This window comes from Henckelia pumila, chromosome 2, assembly GCF_033568475.1.
Source record: "Henckelia pumila isolate YLH828 chromosome 2, ASM3356847v2, whole genome shotgun sequence".
Classification (NCBI taxonomy): Eukaryota; Viridiplantae; Streptophyta; class Magnoliopsida; order Lamiales; family Gesneriaceae; genus Henckelia; species Henckelia pumila.
In genome coordinates this window covers 160,566,353-160,594,301 of record NC_133121.1, presented here as the reverse complement: position 1 = coordinate 160,594,301, position 27,949 = coordinate 160,566,353, and the positions used below count along the sequence as shown (strand labels likewise).

Genomic DNA, 27,949 nt, shown 5'->3' with positions numbered 1-27,949 from the left:
AAAATAAAATCTGACTTCTAAAATCAAGAAAATGTGAGCCCCGGTTTCGTCGGCGATCTCAAGTTCACCGGTAAAACGTCAAAGAACTAAAATATAAAATGGAAATTGAATTATTAATAGCAATTGAATATCTATTCCTTGCTACTGAAAATTCCAAATGACAATAGTTTGCCATGATATTCACAAAAGAAAATACTGAACAGTTCGTGAAACCCAACGAAGATGCTAAATATAGAAACTGAAAATTACTGGAAAATGCTAAAAAGCAAAAACTGAGAATTGCAGAAATATTGCTGGAAATGCAGAGCTTTTTGAGAGCTGTGTTTGTTGATGAGATGATGTCTGTCTTTTTTCCTTTGCCGATGGTTCTTTTGTCTCCAATTTCATAACTTCCCACTCCACTATCTCTCATAATGGGCCACATTCACCTCTTCTTTAAATTGTTTTTGACTTGGTCAAACTTTTCAAATGTAAGTCGTGGTTTCACTTCTTGTCGCTGGATTTTTAATTTTTGGGTTTCATTTCTGATAGGCCGAAACAATGGGCTGCACAGTTTTTCGGGAGCTGAGCCAAGGAACTCGGATTCTTAAAATATTTTATTTTATGGGCTAACAATATATATATATATATATATATTTATTTATTTAAAAAAAACCTCTCGTTTATATACACCATCGGCAAAGACTTTTAAGAAATGAAGCATGATGGAAGTGACTCAAATCTCCCCACGAAAAATAAAAGCTAAGAATTTGGTCTTCTTCTTCTTTTTCTGCTGATGATCAGTAAAGTACATCGGCAAAAAGAAGACGATGAAACACATTTTCAAGAAGCTTCACCACCAGCCAAACCGTTCTAATGAGATTCCACAACCACTCCCGCCGCAATCGCCCACCTCCTCCGATACCCGCCCCACCTCCTCTTCTTCCTCCAACTCTCCTACTACCGCCGCCGCTGCCAGTCATGATTCCTCCGGTGATAGTCATCGTCCGCCGCAAGATTATTATTCTTCGGAGGAGGAATACCAAGTCCAGTTAGCCTTAGCTCTGAGCGCGTCCTCTTCGATTCAGGTGTCTGCCTTCCGGGAGAAGGCTCTGATACGTAGCGTTGGAGCCGCAGACAACACCATCACTGCAGCCGAAATGCTGTCACGCCGCTATTGGGTCAGTTCAGTTTGCTTGATTTGTGCCCTTTATGGAAACATCTCCTTTTACTTGTTCTGGAGCTCCATTATTGTTTATCTTTTTAATACCATATCTCAGTGTTTTGAGTGATTCCACGGCTTAATCATGTCATGATACGCGCTTCCTTTGTGGTCTTTCACGAATGATGAAATGTTTTCTTCGATTCATAGCAGTCGGTAATTTGTATTTTTTTTTAATACTCGAACCCTACTTATCACGATCACTCATGAATACTCCTTCAGACATGTATAGTTACAGTATACATGTGATGAATGCTGCCTTCAATGTACTTCCGTGTTCAATATTCCTCAGTTCTCAATCATGTGAGTCAGTGTACCTTATTGTTACTTGTCAACCAAAATCATTCTCTTTGTGTTTTTGATCTTGGCATTATCCGTAGATTCTTCTTATGTGTTTATCAATATGGTTTTTGATCAGTTATAGAGAGTGCCGATTGCTGAAGATAGGCTCTATCCCCTTTTTGTAATTTGATTAGTGTATATTATACAAATGTTGGGTTTGCCTCGACCATTGTCACTAGATGGTTTGTGAAAAACATAAAATACATATAAGATTGGGTCTACCACAAATATTTGGTGAGCTCGGTTAAGCCTGAGCGGAAATGAACCGATGTTTTCTGCATCAATACATATTTCTACTATTCAAAGGTGATGTAGTAATAGGAGAGAAGAAACCAAATAATAATAATACTAATAATATTAATAATAATAATAGAAGTTGGTTGATTAAAAGTTTCATCAATAATAGCCCATTACCATGATGCTGTCAATCTAGTCCATGACCATGAGGGAGATTTCCACAACTGTGTCTGTGCAACTGGTTTTGCAAAAAAAATTTGCAGACTCATTTGTGCAACTGGTTCTGACCATGATGTGATCCTTGTCTACAAGATGTATGGACTGAAACATAATTAAACAAATTTGTCAGTTGTATTTTTAATGAACTTTCTTTAGGATTTGCCACAAAGGCTGTCAATACCGTTTGGTTTCCATGATTCCTTTTTTCTCTGATTCAGAGGCAAGGTGATTTGATGGAATTACTTTGCCGCATTGCCTCCCTACCTGGTTCCAGTTATTGAGTTTCTTTCTTTTTATTTTTTATTTTTATGCGACTCATTGAAAGTTAATGTGCGAAATCATCAAAATAATGTCATAACTTTAAGTATCACGGCACAAGGAAATTGGTGTTACCTCTCTGGGAAACAGTGCGAATAAGAAGCTGCTTTTTTGGGTCTGGGGAACAAATTTTATAGGCAGGTTCGTGGACCCCCTTGAAACTTGGGGTCTGAGATTTGATGCTTTTGTGGAAAGTGGAGTAACTTTTTGTGTCACTTCCATGTGAAAAACTGTTGACTTCTTGCACATATAATGTAAAAGAACTCAAAATACTTCTGAATGTTACACATATTGAGGTCTTAATGTAAATAGATTCCCTTAAAAAAACAGCTATAAACTCATGAATTCTAGATTGTGCTTTCGGCCTCAACTAGAATGATCTCTATTGGGGTTTATGTTTTCTAAGAGGTCATTTGGATGCCAAAATTCCGTGCTGTGAATTTTTGAGCATTTTCTCTGTTGATATCAGGAGTTCATGAGAAAATTATATTCCTAATATGGTTTCTTGCCTTTTGCCATCTGTCAGAATTATGGATTTCTAGACTTCGAGGAGAAAGTGGTGGATGGTTTCTATGATTTATATAATCTTTCTGCAGATCCAGCAGCTCGAGGGAACATGCCATCTCTTACAGATCTTGAAAACATTGATGGAGGTTCTGATTATGAGGTTGTTGTAGTTAGCAGAAAATTGGACCCTGCTTTGGAAGAGTTGATGCAAATAGCACAATGCATTATGTTAGACCGCCGTACTACCGAAATTGGTTTGCTTATACAAAGACTTGCTGAACTTGTCACAGAACACCTAGGGGGCCCAGTACCCGATGCAAATCTTATTCTGTCTAAATGGATGGAAAGAAGCATTGAGTTGAGGACATCTCTTCACACCACGGTGCTTCCTGTTGGATCCCTACAAGTTGGCCTTTCACGGCACCGCGCATTGCTTTTTAAGGTAGCGTACCAATTACTACTACTTTGCCTTCCACCACATGTATGTGGATTGACAGTATATAGATGAAATTGAAGGAAATCTCTTCAATATTTTTTAGTCCAGAGCTGCGGTGTGATATGTAACTGATAATTTTAGAGAGCCTTACACTTTTGGTTAGATGAGTTCGACTCCATATGCATTCATTGGGGACTTCTTCCAGACCAACTTCCTATAATGAGAACTTTCAAAATTGCTGGTGGTCTCTAAGGAAATTTGATGAAGCTGTCGTGACACGGACCAAATATTAATTTAAGGATCAATTTGAACATCAGTCAAATGCATTAGGGAGGTTGCTATCATCATTTGACAGATTGTGTCGCTTTGAAAATAGAAAATGTCAGGCAAGAGGGAAGTGAGGTGTAGCAAGAGGTGACTTTTGGTTTGATCACAATTTGTTTAGTTTCTGTAATTTGCAACCCTTTTGTTGTACTTCAATAGAGCTTTCCCATCCTAGACATAGGAGCTTATCACTGCTTTTTCATGCTTAGGAAGCATTAAGTTGATGTGGTCTTCCTGGCTTTGGGTCATTGTGAGATAGGAAACAAATAATCAACTGACTCAGTTGCAAACTATTTCTTTGAGCCTTTGGTCTAATTTAGTCGAAGTTTGATTCGTACAACTTGTTGAAGCTGTTGGATCTCAAACTTCTGGAGAACTTTTATATTTGCGGAAATGGTGGTTTGAATATTGAGATAGACAATAACGATGAAAAATTTGTGTTCTTCCTGTAGATGGGAGTTGCTTTTCTTCGTAAGATTTGATCTGTTTTTAAACCGTCACATATCAATTTTTTTTCTGTATTTTGTGTTTCCCCCCTTTTTCCTTTTGGTTTTCTGTTACTTTTTATTTAATTTTTACAATTTACTCAATATCTTGAGCTTGTCCGCTGGTATAATTTCTCTTGTGCAGAATTTGTTGAAAAGATCAACAATAACTATGCTAGATTTATTACTTCTGTTATCAGTCACTTTATTCTAGAAGCTTTGATCCGTAACTAATGTGACATAAAGAGAAACAGTGCTATGCAGTTGCTTGCCTTGGAAGACTACACAGCCTCTCTGGCTTAGTAACAGTACATCCTTTCGTCTTTGACAAAAAACCTATATGGATTTGATATTCTCTTTAATACTGGATTACATAAATGCCTCATTCCTTTAATCCCCTGCATCTCCAGGTTATACTGCAGTGCCTACTTCCTTTTCCAATAGAAAATTTGAGATAGAGATAAGAATCATCTCTTTGGATTTTATTCTGGCTGCTTCGTGGTTCAGTGTAAAATGCGGAAGAACCCTCCATATGATTGCTCTTTCTTGAGGCTGACATGACCCATATTTTTTTTGATAGGAAACTCTTATATATTATATACGATAATAAAATCTTACAAAAGGCGGATAAGATATCCGCTAATTACAAAAGAAATTAAGACTCCCTAATCATATCAACAAAAAACAAAAGACCAATCCCTTAATAAATCCGAAATTGCAACATTCTGAAAATCCTTAAAAGATCTACTCCAGATAGCAATCCGTATCTTGATCTTTTCCCAACACTTTTCCGCCGTTTCTTTTTAATTCTCAAAGATTCTTCCATTTCTCTCCAACCACACCGACCAACAAATACCGTGAACCACCAAAGACCACAATATTCTCACCTTCTTGCCCAAAAGAGAAGCAAGATCCGTAGCAAAGAAGGAAAACAAAGGGTAATCGCTAATAGGAAAGGACTCAAAAAAGGATTTGACCAAGAAAATACCAGAAGGGTCCCCAACCCACACTCTCACATCCTCAGCCCCATCAATCAATCTAACTCTCATCAACTCATCTAACAGTACACATACCTCAGCAATTTCCTGATCCCTCAAATCCCTCCGAAAATGAAAGTCCCAAGAAAGGTTACCGATATTCAACGAATTTTCCGTTGACACGAAATGAGAAACATGCATATTATGTGCATAAGAAATCTGAAACAAGGCTGGAAATAGATCCCGAAACGAAGACTCCCCCACCATCTATCTTCCCAAAACCTCACTTTGGTCCCCCCTCTAACCACCGCCCTTACCAAAGGTTGAAAAGCCGAGTAAGACCTAGAAATAAACTTCCATGGGCTCCTAAACGTAACATTTCTAGCCAAACCAGCGTCCCAACCATTATCTTGTAATCCGTACTTGCTCTTAATGACCCTTTTCCACATCGGCTCTTGTTCCACTGAAAATCTCCACTACCATTCCCCCAACAGAGCTCTATTCCTCAACCAAATATTCCCTGTTCCCAAGCCCCCTAGAACTTTGGGCTTACGAACCTGCTCCCATGGCACCAAATGACAATGAAACTCCCCATCCATACCATCCCAAAGAAAGTCCCTCGTATATTTTTCCATCATATCTGTGATACCCTTTGACACTCGAAACAATGACATAAAGTAGATCGGCATTGCATTCAACACTGCTGATATAAGTGTCAACCTCCCCCCCCTTAGATAAGAATGATTTCTTCCAACTTGCCAATTTTTTCGACAAATTAGTCAAAATAGGCTCCCAAAAAGAGATTTTGAGTGGATTGCCTCCCAGAGGTACTCCAAATACTTGATAGGCCAAGATTTCTTCCCACATCCTAATTGTTGTGCTAACGCTTCCACCTCTCCTTCCCTGAGATTAATTCCCAGCAGCGCACTCTTTTCCCAATTGATTTTTAACCCCGACATACTACATAACGATTTCACCACATCAGCTAAAAACATTACGTGACATTTCTCCTTAGCAAAGAACAAAGTATCATCCGCAAACTGATTATGTGAGACCTCCACCTTCTCCCTGCCTACCTCAAGACCCCGAATGAACCCCGTAGCCTTAGCTTTATCAATCAATCTCCCCAAGACATCTGCTACCAAATTAAACAAGAAAGGAGACAATGGATCCCCTGTCGAAGCCCTTTCTGTCCATGAAATTTACCCCGTTTCCCATTAATCATCACTGAAAAAACACATTCGAGAGACACCCTTTGATCCACTTCCTCCAATGAATGCCGAACCCCTTCTTCGATAGGACAAAATCAAGAAACTCCCAGTCCACATTATCATATGCTTTTTCGAAATCCAACTTGAAGACCCAACCCTTTTTTTTCCTCCACCTCATCTCATCCACGACCTCATTTGCTATGAGGCAGCAATCTAGAATCTGCCTCCCACCTACAAATGCATTTTGTGACTCAACTATCGTGAATGGAAGAGCCTTCTTTAAACGACCCGACAAAACTTTGGCGATTATTTTATACAAGCTTGTGGTTAAACTGATGGGTCTAAAATCCTTTACCTTAATAGAATCTTGTTTTTTGGGAATCAAGCAGATATAAGTTTCATTGGTGATACCATTAATAATACCACCTTCAAAGAATTCGTTGAACACCCTTTTCAAATCGTCTTTGACAATATCCCAACACTCTTGGTAAAAAGCCAAAGTAAATCCATCCGGTCCCGGTGCCTTGCCCCCATCACGCTCAAACACTGCCAACTTGATCTCTTTTTCTGAAAACGGTTTTTCCAATTCTAACTCCATTTCATCCTCAATAGGACTCCACTCTACCCCGTCAACTCCCCAACCCCTTTCCCTATTTTTACAATATAACTCTTTGTAGTACTGTACCAACATGTCTTCTATTTGAATCTGGTCACAAGTGACCGACCCATCCTCCCTTTCCAATTTGTTAATGGCTGCCCTACTCTTCCTATGGCTCAAGAGGGAGTGAAAGAACTTAGTGTTATGATCTCCTTCTTTCAACCATTTCACCTTTGCCTTTTGATTGCTAATCTGGTTCCTTCGACATAATAACTCCTCTATTTCGTAACGAATTACCTTCCTTTCCATAGCCACCTCTTCTGAACCCAAACCCTGACTCTCTTTCTCGTCCAAAATCCGAACTTTGTGTTGCATATCGGCCAATTTTTTTTTTGATAGGAAACATATGTATTATATATAAGAGAAAGTGATAGATTACAAAAAGTGGCCAATTTAGCTTCCACTAATCCAAAGACCTCGTTCCAGCTCCTGATATTATCCTTTAAAGCTCGAAGTTTCCGCATAAACTTTTACCCTTCCCACCCCTGAGATTCTGCATTATTCCACCATAACAAAGCTGCTGATCTAAAACTGTTATGCTTCAGCCACACATTTTCGAATCTGAAAGGGGCTGGTCCCCACTTAACCTTCTCCGTGTCGAGTATAAGTGGGAAATGGTCCGAAGTAACCCTGGGTAACACTGTTTGTCTATGGAATGGATAGATCTCCGCCCACCCTAACTGGAAAACGAATCTGTCCAATCTAGAGCAAATAGGGGATGCCCTCAAGTTCGACCAAGTGAATTTAGCATTCAACAAAGGTGGATCACACAACTCCAATTCATGAATCAGAGAATCGAAGGCACACATACTTGTAGTTAAAGTTTTACTGTTCAATTTTTCGCTCAAAGATCTTGCCACATTAAAATCCCCTGCCAAACACCATTCCTCCCCACAAATGACTCTTAACCCTGCCAATTCATCCCAAAAATTCTGCCTCTGACTTGGCTTGCATGGACCATACACGACCGTAAACCACCACACAATATTATTCTCCAATTCAATCTTAATAGAAACCGAAAAATCCACAATTAGATTATCTTTGACATACACTAACCTTCGTTCCTACATCACCAAAATACCCTCTGATCTGCCCGCCGCTGGTAAAACAACCCTTTCCACGAATCTTGATTTCCACACACTGGCGATAAATCTTCTATCCACCACCTCTCGTTTAATTTCTTGTAGAGCAACCACATCCGGTCTTTCTCTTCGTAGAATCGCCTTAATAATTCGCCTTCGTTTCGCTGACCCTCCTCCTCTAATGTTCCATGAGCAAATCTTCACCCCGATGACCTACCTCTTTCTCACCTCTGCAATTCACAAAAAGCCTCTGAACCTCATTACCATCCCCCTGATCCAGCCTGCCCCCATCCATCTGCGTAAACGACACTGTTTTGACTCTCATCTTTATCAAACAGTCACCACCAACTTTAACTTCTAACATATCTGCACCCGTCTTTTCATCGACTCCCGAAATGTTACATTTTTGCTCAAGCCCAGGAAGATTATCACTCGACTTACCCAACTCGACCTTCGGCAAAGACTGCCTCTCATCCTCAGAACCCCGCTCAATGACACTTTTGGAAAAGGAAGGTGACGGAAGGGAAAAAGAAGGCAAGATATGAGTTGACAACGAATTGGACATGGAACGTACCTGATCTGTTGGTGCTCATATGAATTCTGTACTTTCTAAAAACATTGATCTGTCGGTGCTCATAAGTCCTTTAGTAGCCACTTTAGTCGGACATTTTTTTTTCCCTGGATGTGAACAAGTTGGGGTCTCATTAGACCCACCCATCATGTCTGGTTTTGGAACCAGACAACTGGATTATGACAACACTTTTGTTGGATTATGGAATGGCTTTTGTGTGTACTTCTTTTAGTAACCTCTAGTAAGATCTCATTTTTCTTTAGCCAGCAGCATTGGACAAGTTTGGGTCTCAAATTAACTCCTCTTTGACCACAACATATATGCTAATGGAATAAGATTAGACTAGATTTGTGCGATTTTAGTGGTGGCTTGTGAGTTCAAGGGGTGTTCCTGCTTTTGTCATACAATGTCGAACTTTGTCTAAGACAAACATTGCTTTGATGCTTTTGGCATCTAGTTGCTTTGAACTTTTTGTCATTCAGTGTGCTCATAGACCAATGGCATGGTACATGACTCAAGATGTATGCTCCTTCAAATCAGACTGAGTTTTTATTGAAGCACTTTGGTGGTGCTATGTCGGAAAGAGAAGGAAACTCAGGATCACATGCTAATACATTGTCCTTTCATGAGCGGTTTGTGGGCTAGAGCGTTGATGGAGATGAGATTAGTTTGGGTAACACCAAGATCAACGCAGGATTTATTCGCCACAGATCTCGGACATCTTCTTGGCAAGAGGTGGAGAAGTTTTTGGACGATGGTGGCTCATGGTATTTGTTGGTCGGCGTGGTTGGAGAGAAACGGAAGAATCTTCGAAAATATTGAAGAATAAGTAGAAGAGTGTTGGGAAAAGATCAAGATTAGGACTCCTACTTGGAGTGGATCTTATAATGAGTTTAAGAATGTTTCAACCTCGGATTTATTAAGAGATTAGGCTTTTGTTTACTGTTGATATGATTAGGGAGTCGGTCTTTTCTTTTGTCATTTGCGGATCTCTTGTCCGCCTTTTGCAATTATATCTTTCACAAATATAATATATTATTGTTTCTTATAAAAAAAAAGTGGTATTGTTTCAGGGATTTTCCACATCATATCCATTGCCAAGCATCCATGTTCTCTCATAATGCCAATGGAGTAGTTAAGCGTGCAGGCTATGATTTTTTATAGTTTGGAATAGATTAGTTTGATCTGCCTGAATTGGTGTGTACTGTGCAAACAAGGGGGAGAGAGTCAAGATCATTTGTTGGTTCATTGCCCATACCCAAGTTCCTTATGGTGGTTGCTGCTGCAGGAAGTGGGTCTGTCATGGGTGACACCAAGTACCACGAGAGAGCTGTTCGCAGCAGATTTGGGATGGTCACTGGGAACAAGGGGGAAAATTTTGTGGGGTGTTTTAGTGCATTGCGTTTGTTGGATTGTGTGGCGAAAAAGTAACAGAAGGATCTTTGAAGATGAAGAAGTTTCGATTGAAGAAAGTTGGGACAAGATTAAGTTGAGCGGATCAACTTGGTTACATATTATAAAAGATTTCAACCTTTTGCAATTTCAGATTTGTATAGGGATTGGAGCTTAGCATTGAGCTAGATTAACTTTGAACCTTTTTTGAGGATTAGTGGATCACTGGTCCACACTTTGTATTTTAATTCTTTTAATTATTAATAATATTTGTGTTTCTGATAAAAAAAAAAGAAAGTTTGATCTGCCTGAATATAAAAAAATATTTACACTTTCACCCCTGTGTCTATGCTCTCAAATCACAAATGTTCTTGCCATCAAGTTCTGCTGCATCAGTGTTCTTCAATTCTGCAATTTTTGTTTCCTTGCATGCAGGTACTGTGTGATAGTGTTGGGATACCTTGTAGACTAGTGAAGGGAAGCCATTACACAGGTTTTGAGGATGATGCTGTGAACATCGTAAAGCTTCAAGATGACAGGTTAAAGCCCTACATTCTACTTTTGGTGGATAAAATTATTCCCCCACAATGTGGCCATTTAAAATTTTTGGTTGTGCTTGGATTTATGGATTTGATTCGGGAAGGATACAAGGAATGAAGTTAAACTGGCACCTGTCTTAGGTTTATCTGTAATCCTTCATCATTACTATTAAAATTGCTCAAGATGGTATGGAGTGGGTTAAAAATTCCCTTGATTTTTGTTTTGAAATCTTGGATTTAAAATCCATAATTTCAAATCATCAATCCTAGCACAACCTTGTGCATGTTGGTTGGAGTTCCTTTTTCATCTATATATTTAAGGTGAGAGGGAAAAGTAGAAATAAAGAAATGGTTATATATACCAGGAAATGTGACAATTATAATTCAGAAAGAAAATGAAAGTGAGGCTGTACTGCTGTTCCTGTTTTTAAAGAGTATGTTTTTGGAAAATATGAGCAAACAAAGCCTTGTCTGTTTTGAAAATATGAGATGCTATTTTATGCTCCATTGATTTTCTATTCCATAGATGGATGATGTAGTTCTAGAAGATGCTGTGGTTGCTGTGGAAGATAAAGATGTCCTCTTGGTATAACACAGCTTTTTTGTTAGATGAGATGCAAGTGAGTAGTATGCATCATTGCATACTGTCTAAGGGAATTCTTTTGGAAATTTGGCCATACATATATAAGTTTATTTCAAACTTCTTTCTTCCCTTGACGGATGACTGAATTATAGAATTTTCTATATCCATGGCCTTTTTATCTTGAACACGTTACAGGGATTCCATTAGCTTTTGACCTCTCTCTCTCTAGTTTACATTTGAATCTCTAGATTTTAATACAACTGTCAGCCATGAGTTTGTGTTAATAGCACTATTGTACCAGAAAGAGGAACAAGGACTTAGATATGAGGAAGTGGCGCATTGTTCTCTCCCTTCTATATTGAAAAAGGATCACCTTAAATTTTTTTGTTTTATGTCCTTTTCAAAACACGTGCCTGTGTGCTCACACTCTTGAATGTGAAAATGCTTAAATTTCTTGCGCAAAGGTGCCCCAGGTTGATTGATAATCAACTGGAGATAGTTTCTAAGCTAGTGAAGTTCGTTTTTGGTGGCTAGTTGGTTGTTGAAGTTCTGAAACATGAAATCACCTATTTGCTGTTTCAAACTAAGATGCTCCATCAAATTAGTTGTCTTTGGTGGTTTTGGTGTCACTATCTTTTATTCTTTATTTTTAGAATTTTGGCTAGTTTGATTTGCGTGAATGTTGTACATGATTGGCTGAGTTTTTGTCTAAACTAAAGAACCGCAATCATGGTAAAATTTCCAACTATCAACACCTCCTTTAACTTCACATCTCATAATATGCAGAATGTGGTGTAGATTTAATGGATTAATTTTGTATTTGTATGTAGTTCTCTATATAGCATCAGCCATCAGCCATCAGCCATCAGCTAAATGAGTTACTTTTTTTCTCAGCGAGTGTTTGGTTGATCTTATGGGAGCCCCAGGGACACTAATCCCAGCTGATGTTTGTGCAAAAGATACCCCCTTGAGTTCATTCAATCCTCAACAAAGCAAGCTTCCTATTCTTCGTACAAATAAAGGCGCCAAAGTTTCTTCTAAAAAGCCTGATCAGAACTCCAATGGTGGAAATCACTGGTCTTCTGGTGCCGTGCCTATAGAGCCAGAAGCATTACATTCGATCTTTGATACTAGTGTTGATAATAGTGCTGGGTTTTCTGGACTAGATGACAAGTTGCCTTATTTTAAATTGGATCATATCTCATCTCAGGCGAATGGGGGCTCGTTTTATAAAGGGAGTAGTGGAACTAATCCAGCCGGTGATGGCTCAAAATTTAAGGTAAATGAAGTTCCATACAGTCCTAAGAGTTCTGAATCCTCAAGAAATCTTTTTGCTGATCTCAATCCTTTCCAAGTAAAAGGATCTGACAAGTCTATAATGAAGAGTAATCCTGCTAATGGATTTGACAGACTACAACTGCCAAACAATAACATTGAAAATTGCCGGCTTCCTGCGCATGTAATTGGGAATAATCTCATTGCTCAGAATGAGGTCTCTAAAAGAAATGAATTCAGTTTTGTGGAAGGTATATTTTTGGACACGCAAGGACGTGATAACAACAATATGCCATCTATTGTTTCTAGCAGCAGTAATGTGCAATCCAAAGCTTTTAAAATTTCTGAAAAATCATTTAATTCCGATAGAAATGAGGATGCTCTTCCAATGTCTGGTAATGGTTTCAAATTTGCATCTGGTGAAAGCAAACTCAGTCCATTGCGCTTTAGGGAAGCTTCTAGTTTCGCTAATATGGGAACAGATCACAGGGAGAATGTGAAGGTCACAGTAAGTGAACAACCGGAAGCAAATGACCCCACGGATAACTTTACCAGAACTCAAAACGAAAGTATGCAACACAGATTAACTGAGAAGAAACTGAGGGAAACTGAAGTTGCTGGCTGTGCTGTTGATTTAAGTGCTAAGTATGTTGCTACAGTGATTGATGATGTGGGTGAATGTGAAATTCTTTGGGAAAATCTTGTTATTGGTGAAAGGATTGGGCTAGGTAATACTACTGGCTGTTAAAGATCTTTATCTTTAATCATCTTTTAACCTCCTAATGTTTGCATTTTACTGCTGGTGTTTTTTGTAGTGAATTTATTTTGTGCACATTTGCCACGACTGATTCAGCAGTCATGACTGACTATTTGTGCTTTTCAGCTTCTCATTGTTATACTTCCAGAAAATGAGTGTGGATGTTTTAAAAAATTATTTTGGGCCTGTCAGAGCTATTTTACTTTTGACACAAGTACTACACGAAGATATATTTGCTCTTCATTTTTTCTCCATGTCTGAGTTTTCATGTCATTAGCACTTTGCATTTTGCAGGTTCGTATGGGGAGGTCTACCATGCTGAGTGGAATGACACTGTAAGTTCTTTCTGTTGTCTTATAACTTATTTGTTAAAGCAGAAACCATGTGAACTGTATTTGTTAGATGGATCCTGTTGGGATTTTTGTAAGGAACCACATTTCTCTATTTTGTCATTTATTTATAGCAAATTCTTACGTGGACCCACCACTTGAAAAATTCATTGTTGATGGAACTTCGTTTTCTTCCATGAAGAGACGTGCTTTGCTTGGATTTTTTTTTATCTGTCCCCTATTCCTCCATTTACAATCAAATTGTATATGTGTGAACAGATTTAGGTGCTATGCATATGTACTCGTGTTTCTGTCCATGTGACATTGCAGTACCTGTACTTTTTTTCTGTTCTTTGTAAATATATATTTTTATATTATTTGTTGTCTTGTAATCATGTATAGTTTGAAATTTCGTAACAGCATTTATTGGATTATAAGTTGCATTACTGCCTTTCGATGAGGATAATTTATGCATTTAATGGGGATCACTTTTTATTTGTGAGAGATTATTATTGGATTAAACGCTCTTATTTGGTCACAGGAGGTTGCTGTGAAGAAGTTTCTTGATCAAGATTTCTCCGGCGCTGCTCTGGATGAGTTCAAAAGAGAAGTAAGAATCTTCCTTTCATTGCATAACCGTGAGTCAATTTGTTTGAAATATCTTGATCTTGTATGTAAATATCTGATTGTATTTTATGGGGTAATGCATTGATATCCTTTGTACAAAGATATATATAAATATTTTCGGTGTCTGTCAATGGAAGGTCTTGTGAAGGTATATTATATTGAATTCACTCTAAGGAGACCTGAAACAAAAAGTTATTTTTATCCTCTTTTATCAGCATGTTCTCACGCCAACCCACCCACAAAAAGGAAGAACAAAAAAGGCCCTTGACAATAATCTCTGTTAATTTGTTACCATGAGTTATGCGCTTAATTTTGCATTTATTTTGTCATTTTCACCTTATAATTGAATGTGGCTAATCCGTTGCATGTGTAAGAGTAGGGAAAATTGTAGAATATGATTCACACCTAACGATGGCTTGTAGTCCCCGTTTATCTTTTTGTTGTTGCCACTGTCTAGAACTTTTTTTTCCCCCTAAGAGGTGATTAGTAGCTGTTTATGGTTTTAGGTACGGATAATGCGCAGGTTACGACATCCAAATATTGTGCTTTTTATGGGTGCAGTGACTCGCCCGCCAAATCTTTCTATCGTCTCCGAGTTTCTGCCACGGCATGTTTTTCCATCTTTTTCATTAGCAATTTTATGTTCTTTGAATAGAGGTGGTGAAAAAACTTACATTTAAATATAATTTTGCTAATAACGTGATTTTATCGATGGTAAACTTGCTTGTTTCTCTGATATCGTTTTTTGTACTGTGTTAACTTTCATATGGCAGTACTATTGTGAGAGCACTTGTTGAAGTTTTAATGTGGGGAATGCGGAATGCCCATGCCCTGTTGTGAATTGCTTGGATTATATTCCCAGTTAGCATCTAATGGGTAGTTATAGGTTTCATGCCTTCTGAGGTATTCAGACACTCAACAATGATTTTGCATATCTGAACTAGGAGGATAGCTTTTAATGTAATGGTCTGGTGGATTACGAGATTTGTTTCTCGAATCCAAAAGAGAGTTCCTTGGGCATGAAAGTTATTATCAAAATTAGAGTGAAGTTGTTTGCTTCTCTATGGCTCTCTATGTCATCAGATTTATTTACTTAATAACATGAAAATAAATAAGATATTTGTTGTATGTGTTGTGGTAGAGAAGATTTTATTAGCAAGTTCTCTTCAAAATATAAACCAGTATTTTAAAAGGTTGGAGACTAAAATCAATTAGTGTGGAAGATATTGTTATGCGGTGGACTTTCCTTTGTCCATGTATATATTATAATAATTGATTGACATCAATCAGCATGCTAAACATGGTAAACAATGGCAATTGGAGGAATTGGCTAATTGATATACCACGTAAGGAAATCGAGGAAGGCAATTGTCATTACGGCATTACCATGTTGTTAGGATTGTTGACGTGTGTAGAAAGGGGTGAATACAAACTTAAATTGTTTGCAAATCAGAGTTCAGTTGGGTTCGCAACTAAGCTACTTCTTTCTCGTTTGTCGATGTTAGTTGACTAACTGATAGTGCGGAATGAAGTCGAATGACACATTGAATTTAACAACAAGATGGTCGACTCAATGATAGTTATGTGGGTTGACTGAGTGCAATGCTTGTAAGTAAATAAGACAGTTTGTTTATGGGATGTTCGGAACTCAACTGCTCCGACGTCACCCCTTTTTCCACACAGGAATAATCCACTAAAAAACTTTGATCTATACAACAATTTGTACAAACCCAATCCAAGACAAGGACTTACCCAACTGCCTATCCTGGAACTCCTAGGTTGCTAGGAAACTTTGAATATTACAATACCTTGCAATACCCCACTTCAGTTAGGACTTAACACTACCTAACTGAAACTTCTAGACTTCAATAATACAAATCAGTTCTAGACTGATTGGTTACAACTCGACTGGTCAGTCCTCGACTGACTTTACAATATAGTGTTTACAACTCAATTCTACATAGAATAGATCCTTCACTAGATCTTATATATATTGTAGAGTCTGCTTGAATTATTTGGCTTTAATATGATCTTCAAATATGATAACAAAGTTCTATATAGCCAGCAACTTTCTCAACTGATCCTTGTATGCTATTTATTGACGAAGATGCAATGGTAAAGTGATTCAAAAATCTCCGTACAAAGCAAATTTGAAGAAGGGAGAGATCTTTTCCGGCGTTCTAGGGTTTTCATAGTACGTCTCAGATCCGAAGGCCTGTGTCTCTTCTCCTTCTTCTCCTCCATCTCTCGAGCAAGGAGGGACTAGAGCGCAGGGGAAAGGGTGGCATTGGGCATCGCCGAGTAGAGACCCTTGGCTTCGGCAAAGTTGGGTTGGGTTCGAGAATGGCTTCGAGAGTAGGGTTTCAGACAGGTACAGGGGTTTACTACGAGCGGCCGATTCGAAGGTGGTGGGAGAGGTTAGAATAGCTCAGAAATTGGTTCTTACTAGAATGGGGCTGAGGGGAGCTTCAATTTGTTTGACAGAGAGAACTCGGAAGGCCAGTTATCTTCTGGAGCTGGACTTCAACAAAGCTCGATGGTTATGGGCTACGATTTGGGACCACATCAAGAGTCCTAAAGCGTTCCCAGCATTCAAAAAATGGAGAGTCAAGGACGAAGCTTTCTGCATCCATCGAATTAGCAATGACAGAGGCAGCTCGATGGAGGTGAGCATAATTTCTCAGAATGGGATTAAGCAGCGCATAATTATTCCTAGCGGGCGCGGAAATTGGGGGTGGAAACGTCTGGCAACCCAGCTTCACTTCTTCATCAACCACGGAATAGTTCAGAGATCGGATTCTCGGGAAGCCAAAGGCAAAACTCAGGGGCCTCAGAAGACGTAGGAGACTCAGCAGCTTCAGCAGCAAAGAATCAAGGTTCCACAAAATGAGAGGGAGCGATCATTAGAAGCGAAGGAGAATATTAAGCAGTGCTTAGTCAAAGATTGGACAAAAGCTATTATTATTACTAAGGCGAGGGTTGACACTTCATGGGACTTGGTTAGATCATTACTTGGGAAGGCAGTGAAGAGCAGGTTAGAGTTACTTCCTTTCCAAGCTAACAAAGCAGTATGGTGGCCTTACAAAGCAGAAGACGCTCATCCTTCTTGAAGCTCAAGAAATGCTACCTAGAGAATAGAGTTACTTTATCCTTCGAAGAGTGGAGACCCCTAATCCATAGGGAACAGGAAGTTTTCGCTTGTTGTAACAGCTGGGTTAGCATTTTAGGGCTCCCGTGGGACTTATGGTCCAATGATTTGTTCAAAACAGTGGGCGAGCAGTGTGGTGGATTGTTGGATATCAGCTTTGACACTATCATGTTCAAAGATTTGTCGGCAGCTAAAATAAAGGTGGTAGGTCCTGTAGGTGGCTTTATTAACAGTTTTTTGCAAATCCAAACGGATCAAGGACCCTTGGTGGTTCGCATTGTGGTGAATTCTGTTAATCTAGATGCTTATGAAATCTATGAAAAGCGCTCGTACACCCAAGTGGTGGTCGATGGTGTGAAGGTGCCAGTTGGTTGGGGGGTGGATTAGGAAATCGATTAATAAATCGGTAGATAAGACTGATTTTGCTGCGAAGCCTACGCCCAACAACAGTGGTCAGCTCAAAATAAAGACTACAGTAACGGTGAACTGTCCTGGTTTGAGAGAGCAGGGAGTGAAATCACCGTCCATAGGTGATCGCATCAAACTTCTCAACAAGATTAGCCCTAAAGGGAAAGAGGATTTTTGTAAGGTTGTTATCCAGTCTAGTTCGGGGTTAGCAGCGGCGGCAAATGAGATTAAGACACCATTCAAGCATCAGTCTCTACCATGTTTCAAGAAGGTGTACTCTAGGAGAAAACCTATCGTGGCTGTTCAGCAAACTTCTGGATTTGCGGAGGGGGGCAGCGTAGTGTGCCCTTTGGATCCAGAGGTCATTTTGTCTAGTAACAAGGATCCCGAGTGGATCAAGGAAGACTCGGTCTTAGAATTCGGCGGAGATAACTTGTCGGAGGTCTTAGACTCGTTTGCGTCAGACAGTGATCTAGAAGGGGATCTGGCAACAATTCACAGATTCAAGATGGATTGGAGGACATCAGGGACCTCTTTGGGTCTCCAGCAGGTAAGCATTCTTTTCATCCTTTGGTTCATGTTAATATTCCTGATCCTGAGGGGGTTTCGACTAGCCTTCCTTTCAACCTTTGCCTTCCTTCTCTTTCGGGTCATTCCTTTCAGTCTGTCGGGGGGGTGGGGGGGGTGGGGGTGAGGAGTCAGTGGGGAGGGGTTAATCTCGCTGTTGGATAATAAAACGGATGATCAGATTGGAGATGTTCTGGGAAACCGGAAAACCATAACTTCTCAAGGAATTGAGGAGGACAGTGCTCTTCTGGGGAAGAAAATAGGGATCAACGATTGCCTTGCTAGATTGGAGGTTAGTCGGGTGAACTTTAACAAGCCAGAATCAGAGGGCATCCTTCATAGGCGCTCATTTTACCTTAGAGATCCTACCGCTGATAAAGCATCGGTGAGAAACCAGCAGTTCTCGGGCCGTGGGGTAGTTTAATGCAGATTTTCTCTTGGAATATTAGAGGGGGAGGCTCCAGCAGAAGGAGGAGTTTGATTCGTGCGATCCTTAGGAGGGAGAAGCCGGACCTAGTGGTCTTTCAAGAAACCAAGCAAATGAGGGTTGATAGGAGGTTTATAGCGAGTTTGTGGAAGTCAAGATTTATTGAGTGGCTGGAGTTGCCAGCTTTTGGCAGTAGAGGGGGTATTCTGGTGGCATGGGATTCTAAGACGGTATCAGTGAAGGACAACTTAATCGGAGAATTCTCAGTTTCGGTTAAAATAGAAAAGGGCATTAATTCTGATTGGTGGTTTTCAGGGGTGTATGGCCCATGCAATCCGAAGGATCGGCAATATTTTTGGGAGGAATTGGCAGGACTGGAGGCGTTGTGTAATCCTAACTGGTGTGTAGACGGAGATTTCAATGTGGTGAGGTCTCTGAGTGAGAAGTTGAACAGCACCACCTTGACCAGTAGCATGAGAAACTTTGACTCTTTGATCAGAGAGTTAGAGTTGTGTGATCCTCCGCTCTTGAATGGCAAATTCACTTGGTCCAACATGCGAGTGTCCCCTATTTGCTGCAGACTTGATAGATTTTTTTTCTCAGGGGGTTGGAAAGAGATGTTCAAGTTCAGTAGACAACGGATACTGCCGAGAATCACTTCAGATCATAATCCAGTAATTTTGGACACCACAAAAGGGGAATGGGGTCCAACTCCTTTTAGGTTTGAAAATATGTGGTTAAAACATAAGAATTTCAGAGAAGAGTTCGCAATTTGGTGGTCGAGTAAAAGTTTGCGCAAGGGTTGGAGGGGTATAAGTTCATGAGGAAATTGAAGGATATCAAATCGGACATTAAGAAATGGAATTCAGAGAAGTTTGGGAACTTAGATGCAAGAAGGAAGGACTTGGAGAGCAAGATCAGTGGGCTGGACACTAAGGAAAGCGAGGGACTTTGGGAAGACAATTTGGTGATAGAGAGAAGAGTTCTTAGGAGTGAAATCGAGGAGTTAGCTTGCAGGAGTGCTCAAAAGGAATTTCAGAAAGCAAAAGTAAAGTGGTTGAAGGAAGGGGATTGTAACACGAGATTTTTTCATTCTTTACTCAGCCAGAGGAGGGGTAGATCGAGAATTGAGAAACTGGAATTGGAGGATGGAACCTTTTGCACGGACAGTGAACTTATCAAGGCGCATTTGATCGATTTCTATCGCAACCTCTTCAGTATAACAGGTAATGGGGAGGGGTTCGGCATAGAGGGAGTGGAATGGAGCCAAATTGATCACGATGATATGTTACAGCTTGAGCTTCCGTTTTCAGAAGCAGAAATCAGAAAAGCAGTCTTTGATTGTTGGCAAATAATCAAGGGGGATTTGCTTAAGGTATTTGAGGAATTTTACGAAAAAGGAATAATTAACGGTGTAACAAACGAAACCTATATTTGTTTGGTCCCAAAAAAGAAAGATTCAGAGCGTATCAAGGACTTTCGACCTATTAGTTTGGTTACCAGTTTGTATAAGATCATCGCCAAGGTGCTAGGGTTTGAATACACTTAGGTTCCGTTTGGACATGTATTTTAAAAACGTTTTTAGTGTTTTATAAGTGAAAAAAACTTAAAAGTATGTGTTTGGATAAAAGATTTATAAAATGTTTTTGAAAACTATTTTTTAAAAAGTGTTCTCCAAGTATAGTTTTTGAAGAACACTTGAAAGGTGTTTTAGATGTTTTAGCATGGAACCATGGAAGACAGATAAAAAACATGACTTTTGAAATGTAAAAATATTTTTTATAGAATAGTTGTCCAAACACATTTATTTTAAAAACATTTTATAAAAAGTTTTTAAAAAACACTTTTAAAAACGTTTTATTAATACATGTCCAAACGGAACCTTAAAATTTTCTGCTTTTGCACAACTGAGTGCAGTTGGGTTGGCAACTAAACTGCTTCTTTCTCGTTTGTCGATGCCAATTGACTAACTGATAGTGCGGAATGAAGTCGACTGACAGATTGAATTTAACAACAAGATGGTCGATTCAATGATAGTTATGTGGGTTGATTGAATGTAATGCTTGTAAATAAATAAGACAGTTTGTTTATGGATGTTCAGAGACTAACTGCTCCGACGTCACCCCTTTGTCCATACAGGAAGAATCCACTAGAATACTTTGATCTACACAACAATTTGTACAAACCCAATCCAAGACTAGGACTTATCCAACTGCTTATACCGGAACTCCTAGGTTGTAAGGAGATTTTGAATATTACAACATCTTGCAATACCTCACTTCAGTTAGGACTTAACACTGCCTAACTGAAACTCCTAGATTTCAATAATACAAATCAGTTCTAGACTGATTGGTTACAACTCGACTGGTCAGTCCTCGACTGATTTTACAATATAGTGTTTACAACACAATTCTACGCACAGTTGATCTTTCAATAGATCTGATATATCTTGTAGAGTGTGCTTGAATTCTTCGACTTTAATTATGATCTTCAAAATAAAGCTTGAACTCTTAGAAAATGTCTTTCAGTTGACATCAAATATGATAACAGAGTTCTATATAGCCGGCAGCTTTCTCAACTGATGTTGGTCTGCTATTTATAGTTGAAGATGCAACGATAAAGTGATTCAAAATCTCCGTACAAAAGAATCCGTTGCCTTGTCTTTTCTCAACGTTAACAATCTCTGAAATCCGTACTAAAAGTCTGTGTTTGCATATTCTGCTTTGCTATAGTGTAAGGAAAACCTTATCCATAATTTTTGGGCACACCTGATTGTCCTTCTCAACTGATTGTCTCTGAGGTAGACTGATTGTACTCTATGAGTTTCAGTTGGGCTAACTTCAGTTCATTTACTGGTTCAGTTCAGTCTTGGTCATTCAGTTCAGTTGAGCTTCCACCAGTCTAGCTCGTGTTCAGTTGACTTTCACGTCCAGTTAAGCTTATCTTCAGTTAAGCTCTCTATCAGTTCAGTTCTTGACTGGTTGACGTCAGTTGAGATCAACTGATTCTTTTGTATGCAGTTAGGTTCGTCTAGGTGATCTACTTGACAGACTCGGTTGATCTTCATCTAGTTGTGAGAGCCCAGTCGAGTAACTCATCCAGTTTGAGAACTCATCTACTTCAGTTGCTCAGATCAGTTGAGATATTCGGTTTTGTCTGGTTTTTGCCTTTAGATATTGTTTAAACCAAAACTAAATAATTTATTTCCCAACACATGTACAGGGTGGTATAAATAGTGCCTTCTCTCCTCATTTCATTTACATCAGATTTGAGAGAGAAGTAGAATTTCTCTTAAGAATTCGAGCTTAATAGTGGGGTTCACTTGTGAGAGCTAGAGAATTATTCTTTTGGGTATACTCAGGGCTGAGGATTTGAGTCGATTTACTGGGGGTCTGGGTTATGAGCATGTGAGTGTTTGTGAAACCTTGTGAAAATATTTCCATTTTCTCCATAAAGTGAAATATCTCCAGTAGTTGTGGTTTTTTTTTTTTTTTTTTTTTTGCTGCTGTATAAGGTTTTCTTAATGTTCTGATTTTCCGCATGATTTTAATCATTTCATTTGAAAGAAAATCCTTTAACATATTTATTATTCAATTTATTCTGCAGTGTAAACTTTTGTCGTCCTAAAAATCTTTTTCAAAGATTATTATCTGCTATAAAAATGCTTTCTTGTCTTGCAATTAGTGAGTCTCGACTCATCCAATGTATTGGTGATTTTTCAGAGGAAGCCTATACCGGATTATACACCGTCCTCATTGTCAAATTGATGAAAATAGGAGAATTAAAATGGCTCTTGATGTGGTATATTTTGCTTATTTTGGATGCATCCTCAATGCACTGGCCACTTTTTATTTGCTTATCTCATGTTATGGATGCCATATTTGCAGGCAAAAGGCATGAACTGCTTACATACTAGCACACCTACAATCGTTCACCGTGATTTGAAATCCCATAATCTTCTGGTAGATAACAATTGGAATGTCAAGGTACAGCATAATACCACTCTTTTTTTATTCCTTCTTAATTTTCATTATTTATCTCAGTTCATGGCTGCTGTATTTGAATGGTGGCAGTTTTTGTTCCCTGTAAAAATCAATTTTGGATAATCTTTCAGTTGAAAGTGATGGAAGGAAAACCTTTTTAGTAGATTAGAACCTTACTAACAAGCTTCCTGAGAGAGGAAAATTTGAGATTCTGTCAATACTTTCTATGATTTACAATTTTTCATCTAATCTGTTTTTAGGTTTTCAGAGAACTAAATAAACAATTTTTATGTTATATCATGTTGTATTAGATTTGGAATGATGTGCCTTGTCCAGGAACACGAGGTGGTGCATTAAAATTACAAGTGTGTGGAGTATATTTTAACGAGGTTTTAGTTTTATTCTTTAATATGTATCTTTAGGTCATCTAACATAGGATACTTCTTAGATATGGTAATCTAAACATTGGGAAATTCTCGGATTTTATCTTTTGCACTAATATTTTGTTGCGACAAGAAAAAGGTTATGTCCTGTGTCTAGCAATAAGAAACTCGTATTTTGGTAGAGGAGATGATGATTGAGAATTCTTAGATATGGCTTAAGTCCATACCTCAATGCTTTTGTTCCAATGCTATATGCCACAGGCAAATAGACTGCATTCATATCCAAATCAGGTGATCATTGATTTGAAAAATTCAAGTGTTTCTTCTCACCACCACTTCTCGTTTCTTCCTTTGTTTCTTTTTTTTTTTTATTTATTGTTTTACTCTTAAATACTGTAAGATTGCTAAGATGAAAGAGACTTTTCATGTTTGCTCTTAGCGTTTTGGCATATTAATTTCCAATCTCTTATGAGGGTACTACAAAACCATATTTGAGTCAAATAATTTTATAACATTAAAATGATGTCCTCAAAGATAAGAGAATAAAAATAACCCGTCAAAATGCGTTGAGGCAATCAAATGCCAAAATAAAAAGTCAAGCGACGTTAAAATGCAGCAAAACAGCAAATAGCTTCATATATACAGTTATTAGCTTTCAAGTTTTTTAGGGTGAGGGAAGGGAAGGTTAGGCTCGAACCTGAGCAGATGTCAACAAGTGACATCTATGGTGCCATATGTTGTGTTATCTATGCGTCTCAAATAAACATGATGGGGATTTATGCAATGTTGAAGGTAATTCCACGAGAGCTATTATAATCTCTTCGGAAATCTATTTTTTTTTTTTTTTTTTTTGTCTTTTGCAACAAATTTTTAAAATTTTTTTTTTAGAAATATGCTCTCTACTCTCATTGATAGTAAAGAAATAATAACCTCTCATAGCGTATTACATAAGCAAGAGCCTATCCCGAAGAACAAATTCAATAAAAAATAAACAAAGATTTAGAAGCAACTTAATGACAACCAATCTTCATTTCAGTAAGGTTGTGTTTGGACGGAAGAATTTCAAATTCATGGATTTTGATTATATTTTATTGTTAACAATGAAACAATAAATTAAATAATAAATCTATACACTACTCATTTACACATTAATTATATAAACTATAATGAATTTCAAATGATTCCATTATTGGGTGAACTTGAAATCCATCTGACATGAAATACCATATAAACATGAAAATAGTGGATTTGAAGTTTATTGTTTTACTTATCTAAACAACAAAAATACAAAAAATATATTTGAAATCCATGGATTTAAAATCTTTCAATCCAAGTACAACCTAAGAAAATCTCAACCATCATATACCATTTTTAACTATCATCTTCAATCGCATCTCTAAGTTCATCCTCTTCAAAGGAAGTGTTGCCGCAATTACTTTAAACTTTTACAGAGCAAAACTATTACCAGTTCCTGGAAATTTTTGTTTATTTGTTTGTATTCTTCATTTGCACGTAAATATTATGTAGGTGTGTGACTTCGGATTGTCTCGCTTGAAGCACAATACATTTTTGTCATCCAAGTCAACTGCAGGAACGGTGAGCATTATATTTAAGCTACAAATGATTTCTCATGAACAGATGCTAGACATAAATCTTAGAAATTGTTGATCCCTTTTTTTCCTTTATCCTTTTGACATTCTTTCCTTTTGGTGACTGTGGTGGTCTATAGCCCGAGTGGATGGCCCCAGAAATTCTCCGAAATGAACCTTCAAATGAGAAGTAAGTCAAATCGCTTACAACTTTTGTGATGTGTGTACTCCATAATATTATTTCAAGTTTTGTGTTGCTTTCATATAATCTATTTTCTGAAAAATTTATGCCGCTCTTTGCATTTGTTCGAATACTTTAAGTGGAACATATTCAGATCAAATCCTTTTTTTGTGGTCGATGGCATTTGTGCTATTTGCACCATTTGAATTTATGGAGTCCTCCATTGGTGATGCTAGTGTCTATGAGGTGATATTTTAGGAGAGTTGTCGTGAGAGATTTATTGTTTTCACAATAAATTATCGAGAAAAAGTCAATGAAGAGAAACGCTCATGGGGCGTGAGTCGTGACCATTGAATATGGATATGTTATCTGCTCTTATATCACACCTAAGTTTTGTTTTTTTAGGTTCTGATTTCTTATTTCTTCCTGGTGTTATCCCAAGAACTAACAGCTCTGCTTTCCCTTTTTATGCTCTTTATTATCTCCTTGGTATCTCTCTTAAAATTTCATCTGTTCATTAATTCCATTTTAGGAGTTTATGAGCATTGCCGTACTTTTATTTGGTGTATTAGAGTATGAAAGCTGTGTTTCAATTTCCGAGACGTATATGAAGTGAAAAATAATTTGCGGCTAATTTAAATGCGAATCACAGGATTTCAATCCTTTTATTTTCGCATGTAAAAGGGGACCGGTCACTTGTCTAGCTTTGTCCAGAATAACAAATGAAAAGATTGCTCTTTTTTTTTTGTGAAAACTGATCAGTTCTCTTTGAGAACTACACAGGTGTGATGTATATAGCTTTGGTGTTATTCTGTGGGAACTTGCGACACTCAAATTGCCTTGGAGTGAGATGAATCCGATACAAGTTGTGGGTGCCGTCGGTTTTCAAAATCGCCGACTTGAGATCACCAAAGAAGTTGATCCTCTAGTGGCAAGGATAATATGTGAATGTTGGCAAACGTATGTATATACATGCATATAATTTTCAAATGTTCCTATGTTTTCTGTTTTATCTTCAGCTAACCGCAACTTGCCTTGTTACAGGGAGCCCAATCTACGCCCCTCTTTTTCACAGCTCACCGTCGGACTAAAGCATTTGCAGAGACTAGTTGTTCCTTCACATGTGGAGCATCCAACTGCAACTTTGCCACAACAAAACTCATTGAATTCTACTTGAAAATGAATCTGTTCCTCAAATGTCAATACTACTGCAAAAGATAATTGTTCCTGAGATCCTCCGTCAGATGTGAATATGTGATTTTGCTGTTATTGAATAGTGTATAAGTGCACACTGTGTATTTTAAGTTGAAAAACTATTGCATGTAATTATATTTACAGCTCTTTCTTTTTCCAGCTTCTTTACAGGATGGTGAATGTAAATTTTGCCTAAAGTTGTGATTCTATATTGATCAATGGTTATCTTCCTTTGCTGCTTGAACCTAGATGTCTTCTGTGTTTTCATTTTTCAGGGGCTCAGTGCGTGACATCCCAAGTGGTGTTTCAAAGTATAATGCATGTAAAAGGAAATGCGGATTTATTTTGAAATATAGCGTGCGCATATACAATACTAAAACAATCATCTTTCAAATTTTCATGCACAAAATGTAGTCAGCTCAATTTTTAAGCCAACATAAAATAAGCGTGTAATAAACAAAACCGTCAAGAGCTCATCACATGTCCGAACATACAAGCGCTAAAAATAACAATACCATAAGAAAACAGGAAGATTTAAAAAAATGACCTTGGCCTTGTACCAGTTTCAAAAAATGACCTCATCTATTAAATTACAAAAAATATCTTTTTTTTAAAAAAAATGAACTAGTAAGAAAGACATGCAAAGCACGTAGCATATTTGTCAAATAATCTCTATATTTTTTCTAATACACTAGTAAAAGAAACGTACGATGCATGTGAGAATACATTTTCATTGTCGATAAACTATTAAATAAATGACTCGAACATATCGGAACTTCCAAAGTGGGTTCGGAAGCACCAAACCCTAGCAGCTGAAGATCGGAAGAAAAGGGTGAGTTCGGATCTTTCGAACGTGAGATCAGAGCTTCCTAAGGTTAGGCCATGAGCACTAGTAACATGTAGCCAGCGTTTGAGCATTGTAACGGCCCGAAATTACCTAAATCGATATTGTAGGAGATTAATATTGATATTCAGAGATTATGAAATTCGAGGGCTAAATTGATATTTGATCAGGGATTGATTTGCTGTTTTTGAAGAATTCAAGGACTAAAGTGCAAAAATGGATTTTTATATAACACTTGACTTGTTTGGCATGTGACTAGGTGTGTCTTCTTCTCTTCTTCTTTCCTCCTAGCCGATTCCACCATTAAAGCTTCCTCCAAACTTTAGATTTCTTCATCTCCCACGATCCATCCGATAGAAATTCAATCTGAAGGTATATTTGCGATCACGGCTTCGAAGGTTTCGTTCTATCGTAAGTTTTTCTTAGATCGGTTATACTTCATTTTTCTGATGTCGATGGATTATGATTTTTATTGGTTATAAACGTTCTTGAGCTAGCTGTGGTAGTATATCTAAGTCGGATCGGGAAAAGAGCGATGTTCGGATTTGTTATGATTTTTGAAGCATTTATTCGAAAATGGGGGTTTGGATTATTGTTGGCATTTGAGTTGTTTTGATAGATTGATGGATGTTTAGAACATGTCGAACTCGTGTTGTATTGAAAGCATGTTTAGAACTCGTACTTCCTTTGAATTAAGTTGTATCGAATATTCGAGAATGGAGGTTTATATGTTGTTATTGCATGTATCTGGATACCTCATTTTGTTTTGAAATTATGTTGATGATGGAGTATTGTTTAAGTATAAGTTTTGTTTTTTTTGTTTAGAGTTGGGCTCGCTCGAGTGGCATTTTATTACCGCTCGAGCGAGGGGTTTCATTTTTTTGAGACAGAGTTTGTCTCGCTCGAGCGGAACTTTATTACCGCTCGAGCGAGAGCTTTTGAGGTTTCTCGGGCTGAGTTTTGCTCGCTCGAGCGGCAATATATTACCACTCGAGCGAGGCACTTTGCATGTGAAATTTTTTTTATTTGATTCTTCTTGGCTCTTGTTGGTTTATTTGATTGATGTATTTCAAGATTAGATGATTAGAGCCGAGGTCTCACATTAAGTGGTATCAGAGCGATAAGTTTTTTGGACTGAATTAGAGTGAGCGGGGT

General features: G+C 38.1%; 1 protein-coding gene across 2 annotated transcripts; it reads left to right on the top strand.

The window, feature by feature from the left end:
* Positions 1-714: 714 nt before the first annotated feature.
* Positions 715-26,194, top strand: LOC140879943 (serine/threonine-protein kinase EDR1). 2 transcript variants are annotated; one of them, XM_073283935.1, is made up of 13 exons: positions 715-1,160; positions 2,844-3,266; positions 10,396-10,499; positions 11,977-13,085; positions 13,409-13,449; positions 13,985-14,053; positions 14,577-14,677; positions 22,343-22,421; positions 22,508-22,606; positions 24,514-24,582; positions 24,716-24,765; positions 25,540-25,716; positions 25,801-26,194. In XM_073283935.1, the coding sequence occupies exons 1-13, from the start codon at positions 810-812 to the stop codon at positions 25,931-25,933; spliced, it is 2,805 nt and encodes a 934-aa protein (XP_073140036.1). In that variant the 5' UTR covers positions 715-809; the 3' UTR covers positions 25,934-26,194. The 2 variants fall into 2 exon arrangements, with proteins under 2 accessions (XP_073140036.1, XP_073140037.1); XM_073283936.1 differs by lacking the exon at positions 2,844-3,266.
* The last annotated feature ends 1,755 nt before the right edge of the window (positions 26,195-27,949 follow it).

What these genes read in the sequence shown, in the direction of transcription:
- LOC140879943 (XM_073283935.1), top strand. Translation starts at nt 810, where the DNA reads ATGAAACACATTTTCAAGAAGCTTCACCACCAGCCAAACCGTTCTAAT. An exon ending in TGCTGTCACGCCGCTATTGG is followed by an intron (nt 1,161 to 2,843) that starts GTCAGTTCAGTT and finishes GCCATCTGTCAG; the next exon opens with AATTATGGATTTCTAGACTT. An exon ending in ATATGTGAATGTTGGCAAAC is followed by an intron (nt 25,717 to 25,800) that starts GTATGTATATAC and finishes GCCTTGTTACAG; the next exon opens with GGAGCCCAATCTACGCCCCT.